Below are 13,476 nucleotides of genomic sequence, written 5' to 3'. Positions count from 1 at the left end.
CTAGCAGATCAAATTGGAGAGGGAGGCAGAGCCAGATGTAATTTTTGTTTGTTGGTAAAATCTTGTATACTGATCATGGGAAGCAGAGAGGAAGTGACAGTTCTCAATAATGTCAGAAGTTTCTTTGGTTGGGAAAGGAATATTTTGGGAATGAGAAGGAAAACACAAAAACTATTTCATATATGTCTTCCTTTTACGTTCTCTTCTCTATCCTGCTTCCCTCTGCCTTCTCTCACTATAGGTGTTCCCTGAAGCAGTAGACCCTGGAGATGTGGTTGCACAGCTTGAATGTAAGTTTTTAACTTTTAATTTCTGATTCTAAGAGATTTTAGAATCATGCTCTTTAATCCTGAGTTAGATAAAAGTCAAAAAGGGTCAAACAAGAACTTCAAAACTCTTGAGGTGAGAAGTTTTTTACACTTTTTAGAATTTTGGAATATACCTGGAAATAATAAAAACTACGTGTGCTGCAGAGAGATGGGGAATTTTTCCTTTTTCTGTGTTTGATCTGTGAATAACAAAAAGACTTATCTGAACTATTTATTGATTAAAATGATATGAGCTGTTAATGATGTAAGAACTGAGATTCATGTTAGGTGGGACTTTGCCCTGCAAACAAAAATATGTCTTTAACCTCACTGTATTGCAAATCAAGAGAGTAAATAATAGAAGATTGAAGTAATAGTAGCTTAAAATATATATGCTTTTGCATTTTGTATTGTATGCAATATGTTAATAAATTATTTGAAAGTGACGTATTCAAGGCTGTGGTTAACAGTAAATTCTTCAAAGTACTAGGGATCAACTATAAAAAGATCCAGTTTTTTGTGAGAGCAGCAATGCAAAGGTATACATTTGGCAATATGTTATTTGAGCTCTGAGTATGAAATGAAAAGCTCTGTTATTTATCCTTGTAATCAGAAAGGGATTAGGGATTACCATATTGGTCTAATATATAATTGTGGCTCAAAACGCCAACAATATTGAGCATCATCAGTGTCAACTGTCCCTTCCATACCTTTTGCACCCCGTTGGGACTCTAGCAATATAGAAACATGCAGCCTGGAACCATGCTAGATAGAATCTGGGCATATGGGTAGAAATAGGGCTGGCTCATTGTTTTACCTTCAGGGAGTTAATAGTAATAGTTTAAAGAACTCTTTATGGCTAATGTCAATATCGTATTTATTTTTTATAGCTGTTCTTGCACTTGGTATTCTGTCTTCCACTATGGCAGACTAGTGAGGTGGCAACTTGGTGCCAGTGCGTAATGACTTTTAATTTTCTTGAACATCTTGTTCAGTATCTGAGAAATTGCGTATCTTAGGAAATATGAAGATAATTATTTCCCTTATCATTCTGAAGTTCTTTTGTTAAAAAACATAATTTTTCCTATTTTATTTGAAATTTAGGGTCTCTAAGAGTACTTGGTGGTTATTATTATTTGGAATCTTTCTTGTCTTGATTTCACTGATTCACTTTTTCTCTTAGGTTTCCTCCTTCATCACTGACAGTCCACTTTTTGGTATCTTTCTCAAATTCCTCTGGCTTCACTTCTCTGATCTCTTTTGACTTAGTTTCTACTCTCTCCTTATATGATATTCTCCAAAGACTTGGCTTCATGTTTTACCTATCTTCTGATGGCTTCCACAGCAGTCTTTATCCCTGATCTCTCTTGTAAGCTTTGGACGCCTTTTCTTTTACTTTTAATTTCCTCTCAGCTTTGCAGTTTTTTGTTGTCCCCTAACCTTATTAATATGAAAAATTAAAGCTATACTAAAAGTGGAAAAGATGGAATGATGAAGTCTCATATACCTGTCAGCTTCAACAGTTTTTTGACATTTTGCCCATTGTATTATATGTTTACCCTGCCACTTAAAAAAATGTTGGAATATTTAAAAGCAAATTCTATACATACATTATTTCACTGCAAATATTCTGGCATGACCTCTAATTGATAAAGGCTTTTTTGAAAAAAATATGACCACTATATTGGTATCATACCTAACAAAATTAATACTAATTCCTTAATAACATCGAATACTTAGTCATTATGCAGGTTTCTCCAATTGCCACCACAATGTCTTTATACAGTTTGTTAAAAATCAGGATCCCATCAAGGCGTGGTTCACATATGTATGTGGCTGTTTAGCCCTTCAGTTTATTTTTTTCTGTAGTAGTGTCCCTCACTTTTTTTTTTCCTAATGCCGTGAATTTGTTAGAAAAATCAGGTCCTTTAGAATGTCCTACAGTTTGGATTTGGCTGCTGCTTCCTCAAAGTGTTGTTTAGCTTATTCGTCACTTATATTATGTAAACTGAAAATTAGACCTAAAGGTTTGGTTCGATTCAGGCTTATTTTGTTTTTTTGGCAAGAATCCTTCATAATTGGTGCTCTGTACTTATTATTGCATCATATCAAGCGGCATATAATGTCTGATTGTCTTAAGTTTAGTGATATTAAGATTTATCTTTTGCCTCCTGGCAGCATCAGCCTGATTCCTCCATGATAAACCTCCTCTACCGCCTTTCATCGAACAGCTTCAGCATTCCTTGAGACCCGTCTTTTCATTAGGGGTTACCAAATGTGATTTTTCTAATACTGTTAATTTTTTCTATAAGTGTTAGCTGGAATTCTTCTCTAACAGATATTTTCCTTATCAGCAATGTGATGACCCTGAAATACTGTTCTTGTAGGAAAGGTAGTGTCATCTTTCCTTTCCTTACTTTAATAGCTTTAGTGAGGTATAACTTACGTATCACAAAATTTACCCATTGTAACTGTAGTTAAGTGATTTCTAGAAAATATATATAGTTGTGAGCCGTCATCACAGTCCAACTTAGCATGTTTCCATCACCCCAAAAGTTCTGACGCCTGCTTGTACTCAGTCTCTATGCCCACTTCCAGTCCCCACAACCACTGATCTATTTTCTATCTTTGTATATTTTTCTTTTCTAGAAATTTTATATAAGTGGGTTCTTACAACATTTAGTCCTTTGTGCCTGGCTTCTTTTACTTGGAATAATGTTTTTGAGGTTTGTTCATGTTGTTCTACATATTAGTAGTTCATTCCATTTTATTTATGAATAATATTCATCTTGTATGGAATTTTTTTTCCCCTTCCATTCACCATTTGATGAACATTTGGATTGTTTCAAGTTTTTGGCTATTATGAGCAATGTTGCTGTGAGTATATGGATACATGCTGGGTTGTATCCTAAGTATATGTTTAACTTTTTAAGAAACTGTCAGCCTGTTTTCTAAAGTTACTGTACCATTTTACATTACCACCAGTAACATATGAAGATTTTCCATATCATCCCCAAGACTTGATATTGTTAGTCTTTTTGGAATATATAGATGTGTAGTGGTATCTCAATGTATTTTTTTGCTTGTTTGTTTGTTTTTGGTTTTGGTTTTGTTTTGCGGTACGCGGGCCACTCACTGTTGTGGCCTCTCCCATTACGGAGCACAGGCTCCGGACGCGCAGGCTCAGCGGCCATGGCTCACGGGCCCAGCCGCTCCACGGCATGCGGGATCCTCCCGGACCGGGGCACGAACCCGTGTCCCCTGCATCGGCAGGTGGACTCCCAACCACTGCGCCACCAGGGAAGCCCTCTCAATGTATTTTTAATTTGCCTTTTAATACTAATAATGTTGAGCATCTTTCCAAGTGCAGATGAGCTATTCATGTAGCTTTTTCTTATAAAATGCTTGTGCAAATATTTTGCCCATTTTTGAACTGGGTAGTTTGTCTTCTTACTGAATTGTAAGTTTTTTTTTGTTTTTAAAAATATTCTAAATATAAGTTCTTTATCAGATATATGATTAGTAAATATTTTTTCCCAGTCTGTGGCTTATTTTTTTCATTCTTTTAATGGGGTGTTCTGAAGAACAAAAGTTATAAAGTCCAGGTTATCAATTTTTTTCTTTTATGTATCATGTTTTTGATGAAGTCTTTGCCTTACCCAAGGTCACAAAAATTTTCTCTTTTCTTCTACAAATTTTATAGTTTTATCCCTTACATTTAGGCCAATGGTCCACTTTGAGTTAATTTTTGTGTATGTTGAGAGGTAAGGATCTATTTTTTCTTTGATAGATGGTACAAATGCTCAAGGAGATTCAAAGACCCCCTTAACTGGGCAGTCTGATAAATGGTCAGATACTTGAGTAACCTCAGATAAAATGCTTAGAACAGTCCCTTGCACACAGTAAACACTTAAAATGTCCCTTGTTTATTTTTATTGGTGGTGTGTTATTATTATTACTCTTATTATTGGGGAACTGCCAAGTTCCATTCATACCATATCTGCACCCCGGAATCACCAAGCTTCTGGGGAAATATATATTTATGATGTATAAATATAAAGTGATATTAAGGGCCAATGACATTAAAAGCCATATAGGGCTATTTTACATTCATAGAGAAGGCATTCTCTTTAGGGAAATGGTTTTAATCCTGGAATCTACCAGACTAAAATTAATTATGACTAAAGCCATTTCCTGGGAACCATTTTTAGGTGAGAAAGAGAATGAAAAATTTTCTACTTTATAGACTACTCTATTGAAACTGGAGTTTCTTCCTTTTTCACTGAAACTTTGTAGATTTTCTTCTACAGACACACACACACACACACACACACACACACACACACAAACATACTCTGTCACACGTACACAGTACACTCGACCCTTGAACAACGTGTGTTTGAGCTGTGCAGGTCCACTTATACATGGATTTTTTTCAATAGTAAATACTACAGTACATGATCTGTGGTTGGTTGAACCTGTGGATGCTGAACCGCAGACTCGGAGGAACCATTTATATGGAGGAACTGATATGGAGGGCCGACTGTAATCTATATGCGGATTTCAACTGCAGGAGGATGGTCACCCCTAGCTTCTGCATTGTTCAGGGGTCAGCTACATACTGCCACAAATACACTGCCTGAAAAGCTCTTCCTACAGATACGGATTTGCCTGCTCCCTCTCTCCAAGTCACTCCTCAAATTTATCATAACGAGAGATCTTTTCTCACCAAAGTATTTAAAGATAGCTCCCCCGTTTGGTCAATATCTCAATGTCTATCCCATTATCTTTAAGGTTATTATATCTTCTACACCAGAATACTTTGAGAGTAAAAGAGTGCGTTTTTAGTATTTCCACCAAGACAACAGCTGTGAAAAGGGTACTGCTCAGGGCAAATAGGGATGAATGGTCCTCCTGTTTTTCTTCCTAGCACTGATATATTATTTATTTTTTTATTTTCTCTCTCATTAGAGTGATAATTTCATAAGAGCATTGACTTTTCCTTTTTTGTAGCTGTTGTGTGCATATGACAATACTTGACACATACTAGGTATTTGATGTTCAAGGAGTTAAATAAAATCTCATAAATGCATCGTATAACTGCCTCTCATTACTGTTTTCATGAGTGTTGGAACTGTCCTACCGAGAGATACCTGTTTGTAGTATACAATCCTTTGATTAGGAGATGTATTTTGTATTTGAAAATTTGTAATATAATAATAGCTGCTCTGGCTTCATTCTCGTTTGGATAAAGAGAAGATGCGATCTTTATTTATATTGCAGTAGATTACTAGCTGTCCCTATTGTTTTTTCTCGCCTGTAGGGAAAAATAGCAGTTTCATTATAGCCTCTGCTTTTCAGCTTCTGGAAATTAGTGCTTACCTGGTGTCTGGGGTATTCAGAATGCTTTCAGGGGAAGATTTGAAGGCTGAGAATAAATCCTTCAGTGTCTATAAATGAGAGAGTCCCTGCCTCAGTGGTCAGGAGAGCTTGTAGGACTCAGGATTCATATTTTAAATCCATGATGGCAGATGCATTCCCAGCAGTTCGCCCTTGCAGTTAGGGCAGGTAAATAGGCATTTATTGGAAATTGTTATAGCAATTACTCTTGCTGGTACGGAGTGTTAATGGCATTCTGGCACTCTCTCTCAAGGTGTTTATGGTAGCTTTTGATTTGCTCCATGGGACTAAGATTTCTGGAGTACTGGAGTACATTTACTTTGTAACTTGGGTTGAAAGTACATGTGAAAATGACAATTTTTACAGAAGGAGGGAAATTGTCATTAGTTATAAGAAAGAGCAACTGTAAAATGGAATTAATTATACTATATGTTCCAGGAGATGTAATTTACATGAACCTATTATTTGGTTTCCAGGAACATTAGTTCTCTAAAAACTTTTCCATTAATAATTTAAGGTCTTTTCTTCTTGAAGTATTTTTGCCAAAATATATATTTTTAAATATAAAAGAGTAGAACACTGTTTATAGAAACTAGGAAATAGTTTTCTCTTTAGAAGTTAATCTATGTTCTTGTGATAAAATATAAACTAATTAAACCCAAGCAATTACTTTTCAGGCCACTTCTTTACAGTTGAGGAGTTTCAATAACAATTCTACCTGTATTGTTTATTTCATTACTTCACTTTGGCAGTGATTCATTGTGTCAATGGTAGGTTCAGAAGGTATATAGTATATTGACACAAATCTTAAATTTGTTTTCTATTTAAACCCTTTGTTTTTAAACTTTATACTCTTCTTGAGATCACTGATACTTCTGAGACCACTGATACCTTTAGCAAACTTATTGGAATTAAAAACTATATTTGGAAATATATTTTGTTAACAGCTGTGTTTATTTTTCTTCACTGTAATTTGTTCACAGAAATAATACCTGGCAATACTAAACACCCATGTAATATTTTGATTGACGTTTTATTGCCTGTATTCTGCTTGTGTTTGGCCCCTTCCAGAATGATTCTGGCTAGTGTGGGGTACTTCTGTTTTACTTATATCCCTTATAAAAGGGCTATTCCCTTCTTTGGCTTTATTTTTAACCTTTTACTTTCCTTTATGAAATGGTTTTTGTTTTTAATATTTATTTATTTGAAAAGAAAGTGGAACTTTTTCTTCTGTCCAATTTACAAGTACTGAATTTGCAGTGTCAAAGCAAGGCAAGTTCTTCAGACTGGAAAGGGTAAGCACATTGTGCACATGGTGTTAGAACTTTTCACCCAGAGAACTACCAGGCAATTAATTTTATTATTCTGTAGGACTTGCTGTCAGGCAAGGTGCATACATACATACATATGCATATATGTAAATATTAATGTCTTACCTTAAGTCTGGCTTTTAATTATATTGAAATTATATTTTTAATTGGTTATAGAATTATTTTAATTTTCTTCATAGCAGAGTTACATATAGTCTACAGAGCTGATTGCAAACAGCAGTCCTGTAACATCCCTATCCTCCATCATTTCCTACTCCCCTAACGACTGCTTTTCTTTTTTTTTAAATTGTTTTTCTTTGTATTCACCTCCATTGTCTCCAACATGCTTATACTGCATTTGAAACGTTTGATTTTTAAATATTGGACATTATTTCTCCTTTCCCTTATGAAAAATGAGGATTTAAATAGTTTTCATATGTTCTCTCTTTGCTCTCAAAATATATACATGCCCATTTTCTGTCTTTCTCTTCTCTTAATACAGTTATATCATAATTTTAGATTATATTGTTAAGATCATGTAAAAAGTATTATGGCTGAACCATGTGGTATATATACTATCATACTTTTTCTGCAAGGATTTTGTTTTCACTTGAACTAATAATTACTTTCCTTTGCTTAGTTTTATAGTTTTAGTTTTTTTGTTTTGCTTAACTTAACCCCAATTCTCCCTCAGGTATTCACATTATTTTCTCACAGTTTAATGTTCTTTCACTTATGAATCATTTTTGTTTTTTTGCCTAGAGGCCTAAAACTTTTTAATTTATTTTTAAAGTGTAGTAATGTTACTAGAATATGTCCTGAAGTTGCTTTTTATGGCTTGGTACTCTTAGGTACAGTGCATTCTCCTTCATTTGTAGTTTGTAATCTTTTTTCATTTCTGTAAAGTTTCATGAACTATATATACCCTTTAATATTTATTTTCTTTCTTTGCCTTAGTGTTTTTCATCAGGGTCTATGTTGGATATTTTTTGCATGTTTAGTATTTGTTATTTTTACTCGTATTTTAAAATCTTTTTGTTTCTTTTTGATTAAAACAACTTTTTGTTCTTTTATTTCTTTTAAGATACTGTCTGTTGTGATTATTTGCTTTAGTTTAATCTTCGTTTCTGAAACAACTTCCTTCTCTATTTCTGCTTCTTTCCTAAGTTATTACCATCTTTCTTCTGTGTTTTTCTAAATTTGATTTATGTAGTTGCTTAATATCTTATATTACTTCCTTAATTTTCAAGTAGTAGATTATAGTTTTTATTTATTTTGAAAGCATGTCTTTTGGATGCTTTCACTGTAGGAACTTTTTTCTTTTGCTCACTATTATTATCTTTTAAACAAGAACTTGGTATGTGTTTGACTGTGATCCTTTTCTTTGCTCATTCTTAATTTAGATTTTTTCCCGTGAATTCTTAGAAGGAAGCGTGATTTAGGATAATTTTTTATAGCTTCACCAAGCTTTCTTATATAGTGTTCAAAGTATGGTGGCTTGCTTTCTGGAATTTTCTGCCTTTGTTCCATTCCACTTTTGATAGTTTTTTTCTGCTGTTGTTTCTTTTTCTGCGTTTTCTCTTTCTACATTTTTATCCTGTTTATTTTGTATTCTGTTCTCTACCGTTTTTCCTGGTTTCTTGTGCTCCATCCTGTCCAGGAGCCCTGGGTGTTCAGTTTCTGTAGTTCTTACAGGCTACCAGACTACTTTACCACCTTTGGACCTTACTGTACTCTTTTGAACTCACCTGCTATTGGAATGGACAAACACCCTTCCAATTTCAACTGCTTTTCTCAGATTGATCTACTTCTTCCTACTGAGTACCAGTTGGGTATTTAGAGTAACTCTTCCCAGGCCCTTTATACTCCCTTGCTTTCTTCTGCTTCTCCTGCATAGATAGATGCTGATACCTCACAGGTTTTGTGGTTGCTGGTGGTTTGTCATCATCTGCTTTATCTTAGGGTTTGTGGAGATGTCTTGTCATCTTATTTTATTGTAAATGTCTGTAGTTTTCTGCTGTGCAATTGCTGCATATGTTTTTATGGAAGGGAGGTTTGGAGAGACTTGAAAATTCTAGTCTTCGCTTTTATTTTGTGTTTTTGCTTCTGCCTTTCATATTTCATCAAATTATTGGCCATCTATTCATATTTAAGAATAGAAGACTGAAATGCTTTTGGAAGTTATGTGCCAGAGGTGCCTGGTACCACTAATTGCTAAGTCTGTTGGGGTTCCTCCTGGATGCAGATTGTCAATGTGTACTTTATAGTAGGTGATTTCTCTGGGTCATTTTATTGGAAATTATGTCACTATCTTTTTGTATCTTTTCTCTTCAGCTGGTCATATTCAGTAAAAGAATCATTCACATATTTCTCCTAGAGGCTATATACTTGGCGACCTGTTTATAGAACCTTGTAGTGGAAGAAGCTGTAGTAAAATCTCATTGTATAGCCCAGACTCTTAATCTACCTGTTTTCATATAGTATTACCCCTGCTGTCAGTTGTACCTGCTGTTTCCATTCCAGTGAAGACAACTACTACTACTATTACTTCTCCTCCTCTTTCTCTTCCTCCTAACCTTCTTCTTCCCTCTCCTTCTTCTCCTTTCCCTAATAAACTTCCATTCCCCCCCTCCCTCCCGCCTCTGCTCCAACTCTCTGGAGAATAACTTCCAGTCACCTGCCTGGGAATGGGGAAGGGCAGTTTCCTAGTGGTGTAAATTGGAAGAAGGATCTGGGGTTTGACTGCTTCTTCAACTTTCAATTATTACTCGGATTTTTAACCCCACTGATTCTGTCATTTCCAGAGGTACCTAGCACCACCAATTGCTACATCTCTTAGGAATTCCTTAGTATAAAATGGTTTGCTTCTAAGCTTTCCTCTCTATTGGCTTAAGATTCTTTCTCCAGGCTGTTAACTCAGTTACCATTTTTGTTCAAACTGTTTTCTCTTTAGTTTTGTCATTGTGAGTTGGTATGTGTGTGTGTGTTTAATCCTTTTATTCTTTTAGTGAGGGTTCAGAAGGGAACAAAAGCTAATGCATACATTTAACCTACTATCTCTAACTGGAAGCATTCATTTGTAGCTCACTGAACTATTACAGTGTGAATACCTGTGTAACTACAACCTAGGTCAAGAATTAGAACATTGCCAAAACTTCAGAAAGCCTTCCTTATACCACCTCCTAATCTCTATTTCCTCTGTGTTCCACAAAGGAATTTCCATTTTAACGTCTAATACTGTCATTTAGTTTTGCGTTTTTGAACACTAAATAAATGGAATTGTAATGTGCAAATTCTTTTGTTCCTGGCTTCTTTTGCTCAGCATTTTGCTGAGAAACTGATTTGTGTTTTGATAACTAATTCATTTATCTTTATTGCTATATAGTATCTTCATTATGTGACTACTCCAATTCATTTATTCTGTTATTTACAGATATTAAGGGGCATTTAGGTTATTTCTAGTTTTTGCTGTTATGAATAAAGTTGCTGTGAACATTCTTGATTACATGCCTTGATGTTCATGAGCATGCACACCTATTTGGAATATACATAGAAGTGGAATTGCTGAGTCTTAGGGTCAGTATGAGTAGACAATGCCAAACAGTTTTCCAGTGTTTCTCTATCAGTATACACGCTGCCATTGATGAAAGTTCTGTTCTCCACAGAACCCCTAGAACAGAACCTCTAGTTCTGTTCTCTCTTGCCAACTCCTGGCATTGCCAGACTTTTTCATTTTAGTCATTATGGTGAGTGAACAGTGGTTTCATTTTGCATTTCCGTGACAATAAATGACATCATCGTTTTTGGCCATCTTTTTGTATTTGTGTGTGAAATGCTTGTCTTTTGCTCATTTCTCCTTTTGGTTGTTTATTATTTTCTTACTAATTTGTAGGACTTCTCTATATTTTCTAGTTAATAAGCTTTATGTCAGTTATATGTGTTGCAAGTAGCTTCTCACTCTGTGGCTTGCATTTTTAATCCATTAGTGATTCTTGTTCTTTTGGTGAACAAGTTTATTTTTAATATAGTCTGACTTAATAATGTAGTTTGATTTATTAATCTTTTCCTTTATGTTTAATGCTTTTCTTGGGTCATGTTAAAGAATTTTTTTCCCTACCCCAAGTTATGAAGATATTCTATATAATTTTCTAGAAACCTTATTTCTTTACCATATACATTCAGATTTACAGTCCCCTTGGCTCTTATTTTTATATATGGTATGAAGAAGGGATAACATTTTATTTTTATTTTATGTATATCTAATTGAGCAATACCATTTGGTGAAGAAACTTTTATTCCCATTGCTCTGTAATGTTTACTTTGTCACAAATTAAGTGCCTACATACATGTGGATTTTTTAAAATAGATCTTCTATTTTGTTTCATGGTCCTTGCATAAATATTATGCTTTCTTAATTACTGGAGCTTCAGTTTTGGTATCTGGTAGTTTAAGACCTCCAGGTTTATTCTTTTTTTTTTCACTTTTACTTATTTATTATTTTTTAATTGAAGTATAGTTGATTTACATTGGTGTGCCAGTTCTGCTGTACAGCAGAGGGACTCAGTTCTACACATATATACATTCTTTTTTAAAATATTCTTTTCCATTGTGGTTTAACACAAGATTTTGAATATAGTTCCCCGTGCTATACGTTAGGACTTTGTTATTTATCCCAGGTTTATTCTTTTTGAAGATTTTCTTAGCTGTTCTTAGTGTCTAAAGTATACTAATTTTAATCCTTAGTGTACCCTTCAATGATTATTCACATTTGTGTACATCCATAAGCACCATTCATCAAGATAGAGAACATTTCCAGCATCCAAAAAGGTTTCCTTGTGCCTCTACCAGTCACACCCCCCTCAAGATAATCACTATTCTGACTTTTGTCAGCATTGATTACTTTTGTCTGGTTTTGGAATTCATATAAATTAAATCATAAATATGTATTCCTTTGAATATGGCTTTTTTTCACTCAGCCAAATGTCTGTGAGAGTCACCTATGTTGTTGTATTTCAGTAGTTCATTCTTTTTTATTGCTCTTTAGTATTCCATTATGTCAATGTACTGTAATTTATTCATTTCTTGTTAATGAGGATGATTTTTAGTCTTGGCTTATTATGAATATTCTTATAAATATCTTTTGGTAAACATTTATACTAGTTCTCTTGGAGTGGAATTTCTGAGTCATAGAATAGGTGTATACTTAGCTTTTGTTGATACTGCTGAACAGTTCCCTAAAAATAATTGTACAATTCCTTTCGAGTACTGAACATTGTATGTGAAAAATTATAGAAGTAATTGGAGGCATAACATCATGCTGTCGTTCTCCAGGTAGGCTTTATGTTTGACTTTTATTTCCCTTCTGTAGACTGCTAGTGATACTAAGAATTCTCAATCATGTCAGTCTAATGTCAGAGATTAAGATGATTTGACGCTGGGTTTCAATCCGTGTACAACACCAGGGTATTTCCAGTTCATCCTTATTCCTATGATGTTGTCTTTTACAGGCTCTATCCAAACTGTGGAGAATTTATGAAGACCTGTCCTTCTTGGTATAGCCCCTGTAGTGATATTTTGCTTCTAGGTCTGTGAGACCGTCAAAATCTCAGCTAAGTTTATCAATCCTTCATTTGCCATTTCTGGAATTAGCAGATGCCCTGGGGGAGAAAGCAGCTCCAATGTTTGGCTCATCTCCCTGGCTTTTCTTCTCCTAGAACTTGGCCCTGTAATTCTTCACTGCCGTATTATCTTCTCTGTGCCTTCAAGTGGATTTTAAAAAATAACTTGACCTGATTTTCTTAGTCTTCCTAATAAGATGTTTGGTCTGCTTTATGTAAATTGCCATTATCTGAGGCAGAAATCTGTTCCCCCTTAATATCCTTTCTACCCTCAACCTGTCTCTGTACTCTCCCATTTGTTCCCCCCCCCCATTATATCTGTTTAATTTTTCTAAGTATCTGTATTTGGGCTAGCAGTGCACAGTTAATTATTAATTAATTACAGTTAATTATTACAGCTTTATATAATCCATGTTCTTTTCATTTAATAAACACACATTTATATTCCTACATGTTTATTTTTCTAGATGAACTTAAAATCATTTCCCTCTGTGTTTGCAATGTCTCTCTTGCTAACCCTCACACTGTATAAATATGTTGTATGTTTACATCTTTAAAAGATATTTCCTGTCTTCATCCTTACCCTCATTTAGCTACTATCCTATCTCTTTATTCTACTCCTCATTCAAAATATAACTTCCTTACCTCACTGTATATTTTGTAAATTACTGCTTTCTAGTTCTAGTAGAATTGTTAATGAAAACAGTGCAGGCTGAGCTCAGATCTCAGCTCAGGAATTTATGTTTGGTAACCTTAACCGTTAGTCTCTATTTCTTACCTGTAAAATGGAAATAATGGCTTGTTAGGGTTGTTTTAGGGATTTGTTTGAAGCTCATAGGA

General features: G+C 34.6%; 1 protein-coding gene across 1 annotated transcript in view; it reads left to right on the top strand.

Annotated features, from left to right (window-relative positions):
- Positions 1–13,476, top strand: part of SPATA6 (spermatogenesis associated 6) — a 152,778-nt gene that overhangs the window by 25,089 nt on the left and 114,213 nt on the right. The window contains exon 3 of the mRNA XM_060004971.1: positions 242–290. Coding sequence (XP_059860954.1) covers positions 242–290 — 49 coding nt within the window. The remainder of the gene's footprint in view (positions 1–241; positions 291–13,476) is intronic.

This window comes from Delphinus delphis, chromosome 1, assembly GCF_949987515.2.
Source record: "Delphinus delphis chromosome 1, mDelDel1.2, whole genome shotgun sequence".
NCBI classification, from domain to species: domain Eukaryota; kingdom Metazoa; phylum Chordata; class Mammalia; order Artiodactyla; family Delphinidae; genus Delphinus; species Delphinus delphis.
This window is presented reverse-complemented; position numbering and strand designations above follow the sequence as displayed.